This window comes from Micropterus dolomieu, linkage group LG12 (assembly GCF_021292245.1).
Source record: "Micropterus dolomieu isolate WLL.071019.BEF.003 ecotype Adirondacks linkage group LG12, ASM2129224v1, whole genome shotgun sequence".
Taxonomy (NCBI): domain Eukaryota; kingdom Metazoa; phylum Chordata; class Actinopteri; order Centrarchiformes; family Centrarchidae; genus Micropterus; species Micropterus dolomieu.
The window spans coordinates 28,703,082-28,713,155 of record NC_060161.1 but is presented as its reverse complement, the minus strand read 5'-3'; the positions used below and the strand labels follow the sequence as shown (position 1 = coordinate 28,713,155).

The window sequence follows — 10,074 nt, the reverse complement described above, 5'->3', positions numbered from 1 at the left end:
ACAGACTGGATGAAGAGGTGATTTACAGATTATAGAGAATATTCTCAATATTTTGTACACTGTGAACATGAATGTATGCCATTTTTTCCCACAAATAATTTTTTTTTATAAACAATCGATCTGATGTAAGGTATTGCTTGTAGTGACAGTCAATTAGAATAAACAAACTGTACAGGCACAGTATTTGAATGACATGTCTTTCACTTTGATTTACTTTTAATGTGTTTCCTTTCTGTCATCACAAGGCAGCAGACTAAAGAGCTTATTGTGGGCATCCTCACTGTGTTGGATGATGATTCAGCTCCTGCAAGTGTCACAAACATATGTGTTGTCATAGAAGAACACATCATCCTTCAAGGTCTCCCTGACCTGCCAACAGCGTTTCCCTACCTCTTTGGGCTGATCTATGCTTTAAACCTCAAGTATCCAAAAGAACTGAGGTACACATTTGAGACAATTCAGAGAACCAAACTCCATGCGTGAATCCAGTGTATTCAGTTGTCAGCTGTTAGCTGACTGTTGGATCCTGGACAGTTTTGAATTTCACAAATCTCTGTTGGCCATTGTATAATAATGTTTTAATGGTTCATATCTTTTTAATGAGATGGATCCTCCTCCACCTCTTCTGATTTGCTTTTTTCCCCTCTTTCTCTCCTCTTATTCTCCTCTAGTTGTCAAACTTTCTCTCTTCTCTGCTCCTTTTCTTTATCTCAAGTTCCCTTTCCACCTGTCTTGTAGACACTACTTCTGTGCGCTGTTTTATATCAGCCCATGAGCTACCTCTTTTGGTAACTGTTAAGTTTTGTCATGTTGCATATTTTATATTGATGTTGAATACTAATATTGATACTAATATCAACTCCATCTTGGTATGGTCAAAACTTCCATGGAAATCCTCTCGGATCTCCCTAAATTGTATTTTGCGGTTTGAGAGGTGATACATTGTTACAACCCAAGAAAAGTGCTAAGACCGGGACAGATACAGATTGTAATTTGCTTGGCCATTAAGAATTCGCTAAAAATAAAACACATTTTGAATGTAGACATTGCATGTGTAATTATTTATATATTTAGATGTGTCAAAGTCAAAATTATAAGTTCTTACAACTTGGGGTTAACAGAAGTAATAATTCTAAGTTATATAAGTTATTACAACTTAAATAATAAGTCTAAGTTGTTGCAATTCAAAATTACAAGTTATTACATCTTGGAGTTGGGTTAAGAAAACTTAAAACTGAAAGTTGATGAAACTCTAAAGCTAAACTTGAAATGTTAAGTTTAATTTCCCAACTTAAAATTTTATTGAAGTTTGTTGCCTTAAAATTTTAAGTTTTCCCACCAAACTCTAAACAACCCCCCTCATCCCTCTTCTCTCGACCCCTTCATCATAAATACTCATCATCCGAATAAACTACCTTTTCATACCTCACATTCGCGTGTTCTGTGATAGTGAACATCATTTTGTCAGTTTTGAAAGTGTGATGCCCTCTGGACAGTGGGAAGGACGGCACAAGAAACAGAAAGACTTTTAAAGTCAATATTCATTGATGACTAGTGTCACATTTTTGTAACTACACTGTATTCTAACTGTGACCTTTTTGTAAGAATTAAAAGTTATTTCTGGAGATATTCCATACTTACACAACACACAAGGTACACTGCTCTTTACTTTGAGAAGTCTGCACAGGCAGCAGAGCAAGAATGTTGCTCTGCAACTGCACAATGAGTCATTGTCAGTCAAATAGCATGCACAGGTGATGAAAGCAGCTCGGGCCATACCTAAAAAGAATGTGGACAGCAGAGGAAACATACTCATACAAAGAATACAAAGAGTCACCTGGAGCTCAAAACTGGCAAACATATTTCTATTCTTAAGACAACAAGCAAAATTAAAATCTCAATGCTAAAAATGTGCCCTGTGTGATTCTAGCCTTTAATGTCTAAGGTAACACTCCCCTCTAAAGACCATGCTGTTATAAAGGCAAACACTTTATAACAGCTTCATGGCGCATTTTCACATACCTGATAAAGTCATTTTATAACAGTAAGAGTATGTCACTTAGAATAAATAGCTTATATATTCTTTCACTTATGAAACATTTAACTTGTCAGGCTTGTAATCGTTTACATCATTTAGATCAGGGTTCCTTAACCTTTCTGGCAGTCCGACTTTCAACAGTGGGCCATAGGCTTAATTCACCATTGTGACATAAGTATCATAGTTATGGCTGCTGCACCAACCATGACTTTGATCTTTTAAAGGACTTATGTGAAGCATCTGTTTTCATCTCTTACACATTACAATGAATTCATTCTTCTTTTGTACATGGGTGCAGCTGCATGCAACCATGGAAGCAGATTAGCACAAGCATCAAGACAAACATGTTTGAGTTCGTGCTTTTCTTATTGTTTCCCACAGAGCTTTTTTAACAAAAGTCGAGGTATGTGAAATATGATGGTTTAATAGAAGGTATGTTACTAGGGGTGGAGTTGAGAGTCAGGAAAAGGGGTATTTAAACTTGAGGACAAAGTGAAGGATGCACAGTTAAAATGGATTTCTACCAGTTTCTGTGTGTAACTGTGATGATCATTCTCTCATCCAAAGGTAAGAGGCAGTTAGATTTTTCTTTACAATATAACACATATTTGTTTTTTTCATCCATCAAGAGTGGAAGGAGTACAAGACATTCATGTTATTTTACTTAAGTTGATGTGAGGGCACTTGGGTTGAAACTGCTCTAGTAAAAGTACAAAATTAGCTCTTTAAATACTACTCTTAATACAATTTTTCCATCTACTGTTCAATGTGAACACAGTACACCAACCAGTTACTCTGCAGTTTAACGATGTTCTTCAAAGCGATGAACATTTTTTTCTTTCAAAAAGCTTTTTCACAGTTTGCTGCATAATGCGGAAAACAGGTCAAAGCAAAATCAAAATGGAAAATTCTCCTGACTCCTGATGAATAGCAGAAATTGTTGGCTGTTCATAATGTAATTTAGAAAAGTATTGTTGTGCCTTCACTCGTCTGTATTGAAAGAGTTTTTGAACAATGTCTACAAAAAACCATACATCTATTCAATATTCATGCACTCAGATTCAGGACCACAGTATCTTCTTATTGCATTCTAAATGATATTTTTAGCTAAATTAGCACATGAAATGTAAATTGTTTTAATACTCCTTTTTAACTGAGTTCTCACAAAACACTTAAATGAAATGTACTTTTAACATTATTCATTGTCATGAACTCACCCTTATAGTGATAAATATATAAGAAACCTTCCAGCAAAAATATGTGGAGTAGCTGTAGCTAGCTTAAACACCAACGACAAAGTACACACAACACTTGTGTATGGCGGGACTCGGACACGAGATCTCCGGCTGCTAGCATACACATCTTCTCAGTTAGCACGATACTCTGTAAACAATATACACATGCAAATACGTCTCTTTTACTCATATAAAACCACAGAAACATAACAAAATGCACTATCAATATGTGTTAAAGTTTACATTGCTTTGTGAGTGGTAATTACCTTAAAAAGGGGGAAAGTAACAGGAGAAGAAACACACACACGCAGCTCTCTGTATTGAACCGGGAAGAGAAGCATGATCTACTACTGGAGTCCCGTGGCATTACCAACACATCAACGAGCAATTAACCCACAGACAAGGATCAGCATTATCTGTTTTCCACTTCTTATTCACTGGATAGTTTTTAAACAGTGACAAAACTTAATAGACATTCTAATATAAACATTAATATAAAAAACTATAGAATATTAATATAAAAATAATAATATAAAATAGAATAGTGTAGTACTGTAATAATCTTCAAAATGAAATTAGCTTTTCAGATAGATTACTTGGTGTCAAAATGAGTTATGAACTATACTTTCACATACCACGTGTCACAAAAGCTAATCAATGAAAGTCACTAAGGTGCCATATCCATGTGGAACATAAATATTTCTGACTGCAATATTTCCACCAACCTTCTGCACATCCTTGTATCTTTTGAGTCATTGTTGTTGTTTTCAAAAAATAACTCCGTCACAAAGACAACCATTCATGGCAGTAAAATTAAAACATTTTAATTTGGTGTTGCCCTGCTGTCTGGGAGTCCAACAGGTTCTCACCAATTATGTCAGGCTAACCACAAAAGGATCTCAGGTGTTTAGACTTGTTCATGTTGAAACAAAAGTGCATTTGCACTTGCATTTTTATTTAATTTTCCCCGTAGTGTCCTTTTGTGTGCTAAGAACTGTGCTTACGCCATCATCTGCTTAAATGGTTTGCTTAACTTATTTCTTTCTGTATTTTGACTTTCAGGGTGTCATTCGCAGCAGCAGCCAAGTAAGCCTCCAAATTTACAATTTTTGTTCTCCATCTCCATCCAACAGTCAACTTTTCTTTTAACCATGAAGATGTTTCCCTAAACCTAACAATCAACTTGACCTTTCTCTAGACTTTGACACTATTAAGGGGTGATTCCTGTATTTTTAAACCTAGGCCCTGTTCTTACATATTTTGTGGTCAAAATGACAAATAGGTACAAAAATGGGAATAAATCAAATAGATCGCCTAAGGTGTGAAACAGGTTGCAGTGGCTGCCACGCAATACTTGGGTACAATTACAATTGTGAAAGGTACATTCACTAAAAGTGCATGTTTTTACCACTGACAGGCTCAGATTGTTGTTCTAGTGTCCCTCCCAAGGATTACGTTGCATCCATATCTCTTTTTAACATCTTTAAAATAAAATAACATCTTCAGTATCATTTTAAATAAAATGGTCACATTTAAATTACTGCTCAATAAAATGTACAGGTTATCACATGTATACAATAGTACACATACAACAATCCACAACTTTGAACTGTGTACATTGCACTAAATCATTTTCCTCTCCTGCCCCACAGCCTGGTATATAGTGAGGAGCTGGATACCATGTTGTGCCAGACAGATTTTACTTTAACTCCTTCTCAGCTGTTGGTTAACATGAGCTACTTTTGAGCCACTTTGTTTGAAACAATCACTGTGTCTCTCTCCATGTTTCAGTGGGAAGATGACACGCATCTGTCAGGAGGGCAACATGCGCTTTGCCTATATTTGCTGCATCTGTTGTTGTTGGTGTATAGTAACATTTAAAGAGCTAGACCCCGAAAACAAGACCAGGTGAATTTCCAGATAAAACAACCTGTGTTATATTTGGACCAACATGTTAGTTTTCCAAAACCTTTTGTACCTATTAATCATTTAGATCCAGTGTATAAAAATAAAACCCATAAATGACCATAATTCCCCTTTAACCATATCTTAACTGCATTTGTGGCAGTACAACAAAATCAGTCATTTTAAAACGCATATTTTTGACATATTGTATCATTTGAGGTTTGAGGTTTTGTTGCATGTACTCCATGTTTAACTCTTGTTTTCTCCTGTCAGAATGTGGCCTGGCTACATTGAACACCAAAATTGTGGGAGGTGAAAATTCATCTCCAGGAAGTTGGCCCTGGCAGGCCAGTTTAAACACTAATGGCTATGTCTTCTGTGGAGGATCCCTGATTACCAACCAGTGGGTGCTGACAGCTGCTCACTGCCTGACACAGTAAGGGACAACTGTTAGAAGATTTCTTTCATAAACTTAATGTTTTTGGCTTGTTAGCTTGCAGCAGGAAATGATAGAGACTAGAAATACACAACATGAGTCAAGACACATGATCAGCCAGTACTTCACTTATATTTTGTTCATTTGTCAGGGAAAACATGCTTTAAATGACGTCTATATGATGTAAAGCAAGTTACTGTTAATCCAGATAATTTATCCAGATAGAGATTACAAGTGAATCCTAAGTGTAAATGGGGTTTAAGATTTGACGCACTCATAACTAAAACAATGAAAATAAAATATTTTACTTCTTTGTCATCAAGAATTCCACCCAACTTAGAGGTGCTTCTGGGACGCTACACTCAGTCAAGTCCAAACCCCACTGAAGTGTCACGGAGAATTGACGAAGTCATATGCCATCCTTTGTACGACTCCTGGACCAATGACAATGACCTATGTCTTCTGAAGCTGTCGGCCCCAGTGAATTTCACGCAAAACATATCTCCAATCTGCTTAGCCTCAGAAGGAAGCACTTTCTACACCGAGACTAACATCTGGGTCACTGGATGGGGTAATGTTCTGGGCGATGGTAAGCTCACAGACTGTTCAATCCAAAAGAAACATTACAGTTTGTTTTTACACATAATTCTTAAACAATACGTAATAAGTAGAGGTGTTCTGTAAAAGTTGCACCTCTCACTTTAGGCTAGTCCACTGCCAATAACAGCCATGTTAATACTGCTTATATAATAACTTATGTGCACATAATACAGCTCTAAGCTGTACAGTTTCTTTTGTTTTCTCTTTTTGCTTATTTCCAATTAGGTTCCGTTTCCCTCCCCGACATCCTCCAGGAGGTAAAGCTACCAATAGTGGGAAACAATGAGTGCAAATGCACCTATCGTCGACTAACAGATAACATGCTCTGTGCTGGGACCAGCGCTGGAGGGAAGGATTCATGTCAGGTGACTTATTGTGTATTTGTTATACCTTTTTCACTGCAGGGGGAGAAGTCGAGAAATGTAAAAACAAAAAAAATACATTAATAAGGTGGAGGTAAAGCCCTACCTATTCAAATTGCTTTTGTTTTTTTCTGACCAATAGACCAAAACTGAAAAAAAATTCTGTTTATTGTCACATAAAACAGACAAATTACACTAAGGAACTTGGAATATATCAACATTTGCTTGAAACATGACTCACAATAATTAGCTTCATGCTCAAAAAACAGCTGACTCTTGGGTTTGTTGGTGATTAGCTTGCTAAATAACAAGGTACAGCATGGAAATAACACAGTTTCAGAGTAGGGTAGGGTAACAGTAACTTTGTTTCCAGTCTTTTTGCTAAGCAGCAGCGTAACATGATTGTCATTGACCCCAGTGATAATATTTTGCTTGTGCCCCTCGCCCCAAAAAGCACAATCATGTTCACACGGGCATCCAGACACACAACGGCTCCACATAATTGCAAACCTGCAGTCTTAGATCAGCACGACAGACAGCAGCTAAAGTGCAAAATGCAAATCCTACAGATTGCCCTCGACCCAAACCACCACAGTCTGCTGTCTCCGACTATCAAACAACCAAAATAGCTTTGGCCAGCCGCAGTAACAAGTCAACACAAAGTAGCTGACACAGTATGTCAACAACCACAGAAGAAACAGTGGTCAAGAAAGACCAGAAACTCACTATGCCAACACAGTATGAATAAATGAATGATGGTATTTGACCACGATCCACGCGGTAGGGGAGAGAAGGGGCGAAAGTACCATTTTTCAGAAAAAAATGATTTTAAAAGATAATGTTTCAGACAGAGATCTATTTTTGCTGTGGTCACTAACTCACAGGTGTGGTCTATCAATGTCAGGTGGTATTTTGTACAAATGTAGAACGACTTCCCTATAATTTCACTTTAAATTTATGTGGCACATTGTTACTTTTGATCCCGTCAGCTGGGACTAAAGTAACACACCAATACAAGCTAGATTTTTTGTGTTACCACCCTTGTATTTAATAAATAAACATGACTGTGACCTTGCTAAGCACATCACAGAGCTATCCATGAAACTGATTTAAATTCTCTCATTATTATGGGTCAGACAAATAAGTAACCATCATCACTTTCTTTCCACAGGGAGACTCAGGGGGGCCACTGGTGATAAAAGAAGGTAATACCTGGGTCCAGGGTGGAGTTGTGAGTTTTGGTAGAGGCTGCGGCCTGCCTGGAGTTCCTGGAGTTTACGCCCGTGTGTCCAACTACCAGGGCTGGATCAGCAACATCACTGGCAACAGCAGACCAGGCTTTGTTACCTACACCTCCACAGGCATTGATAGCGACGTAAACTTTGCCTGTCCAACAACACAACCCCCCATTTACACAACAGGTGATGGCAGTATATTTGACAGTGGTGAAACCGTGATGCACTTCTCCCACTTCACTCACTTCACCTCACTCTGTGCTCTAGTGCTTTCACTCTACGTACTGGTTGGTGATGCATAACATGAAAGTGTGAAACAATATCTATGCAGGTAAAAGTACAAAATGGTAACATTGTGGTTGTCAACAACGAAACCAACCCTTTTAATATATACGATAAAAACTTTAAGAAAAAGTGTGATTGTTCGACTTGATTGTCTTTAATTAAAAAGTATGTGAACAACATGCTGAAAATCAGTGTGTCACTGTCCTCTGATGGAAAATTTCAAGCCTGTTTCACCTGGGTGAGGTCAGAAATGTGTCCTGTTGCACCTGTAACCACACCCGATGTCACAGCAACAAGGTGAGAAGTTAAACCACAGGAAGTCAGCAAATAAAATATTTACTCTTTTAATCGTCAAAGTTCAAAATATGTATTCTGTTATAAAGCTAATGATTTGTTTCTTTTTTGGCCTTTTGGGGACAGCACGCCAACACACATTAGCATTCATTTAAAGTGTTTCTGGCCATCTGATGAGTTCAAGTTCAATATCCACTCTGCTTTCAGCTCTGTTTTGGTCTTCACCTACTCCGTGGGGGAACATATGGTTCTTTAGCAGCTAAATGTTCCACCATGTTCGTCAACGCATCATTAACTTTGTCTATCAGCTGAAAACAGTCCTATTTGGAAATGAGGTTGATGAGAGCAGTGACGTTGAACCAAAACAGTAAAGTCGCAGATTGTCAAAATAAAAGCAGAAATATGCTCAGACTCTGCAGAATTGATGCCAATGTGTTCATCACTACAAGCAACTCTGTGTAACTTGAAACACTTGATTACTCACACATGTGCCGCATTACACAGAAAATGTGACTAGACCTCTGTATGAAAACTAAAATGCTTTTTGTACACGGTGAAAATTCCCTCATAAGCTGGATGTTCAAACCGCTGGGAGCTCTGGTTTGTTTTCCCGCTCTGTCATTTCCCATAAAGCTCCTGAGAGGATTGTACTGTTAACCTGGCAGGGACGTGCAACTCACATCCCTGGCCTGCAGGATCAATCAGCTGAAAAATCACATCCACTGATTCCAGGTGTGTTTGAGCACTCATTGTGTGTTTGTGTGTCGCCCCACTCTGATGATGTTTGTAGGCATGTGGCTTTGTGTGTATGTAAATCACATTACGATTGAAGGCTCACAAACGTGAAATTAAACCTAATTGGGCCAAATGTACCTTATTTTTCATTTCCTTTTCCTTTTTTTATTTTAATTTTCAAATATTCACACATGAATGCAGTTACTGTCCCCAACAGGCCACTGTACACAATATGTTCTGGGTGACTGATCGGAAAAGTAACTAGCAGGCAGAAACATTATTATTCTGTGGCGGTGATGGTGTATTATTTAGTCTCAATGTGTTGGACTTTTCTCATACAGTAGTAGGACACAAAGATGACAAAAACGTAATCTGACTCTGGGGCGAGACACACCCTCCTAAAAATAAAGTTGATTTTTTTCCTCCTGATGCACTTTTTCTCTATTTTTTGTTATTGAAAAACTATCCCTATTATTGTTGTCCATTTTCATTACTTTTGAGTGCCCTTAATGCTTTCTTATATAATGTATACAATTTGTGTCTCTTTGGAAGCGAAAGATGAAGCTCAAACAATATGTATCTTGCTTGTTAAAAAAAGCTTGTTGTTTTCTTTTCATCACATTAGTGTAAAGAGCAGAGCCATGAGAAGAAATGAATTGTAATGCTGTCATTACTACTGAGCTATTGACTTAATGCCTCTGACAAAAACAGCAGATAGAATTTCATCAAATCAAGAGAATGAGAAAACTTGCATAAATCTCTGCACACAATGACATACTGTCCATCCCACATTCACCGCAACAGAAAATACCTGAACTATAAACGTGTGCAGCATAAATTTCTCTGTTTATATCCTTCTAGAAAAACAAACCTTTAATCGAATTAGTTCATAACAGACAGTTAATCTTGTCTTATGGCTTTAGTAGTGGTGTTTGAAAAAAGTATGCGG

The 10,074-nt window shown here is 37.5% G+C and overlaps 1 protein-coding gene and 1 long non-coding RNA gene across 2 annotated transcripts; one reads left to right on the top strand and one right to left on the bottom strand.

The window, feature by feature from the left end:
• Positions 1-208: 208 nt before the first annotated feature.
• On the bottom strand, positions 209-3,627 carry LOC123979835. Its single transcript, XR_006827342.1, has 4 exons — positions 3,540-3,627; positions 3,256-3,421; positions 1,642-1,779; positions 209-304 (listed from the first exon to the last, which is right to left on the bottom strand). It is a non-coding gene; the product is annotated as an uncharacterized LOC123979835 (long non-coding RNA).
• Positions 3,628-5,071: 1,444 nt separating this feature from the next.
• LOC123979884 (chymotrypsin-like protease CTRL-1) lies at positions 5,072-9,554 on the top strand. Its single transcript, XM_046063994.1, has 5 exons — positions 5,072-5,093; positions 5,452-5,614; positions 5,938-6,203; positions 6,440-6,579; positions 7,748-9,554. The coding sequence occupies exons 1-5, from the start codon at positions 5,072-5,074 to the stop codon at positions 8,111-8,113; spliced, it is 957 nt and encodes a 318-aa protein (XP_045919950.1). The 3' UTR covers positions 8,114-9,554.
• The last annotated feature ends 520 nt before the right edge of the window (positions 9,555-10,074 follow it).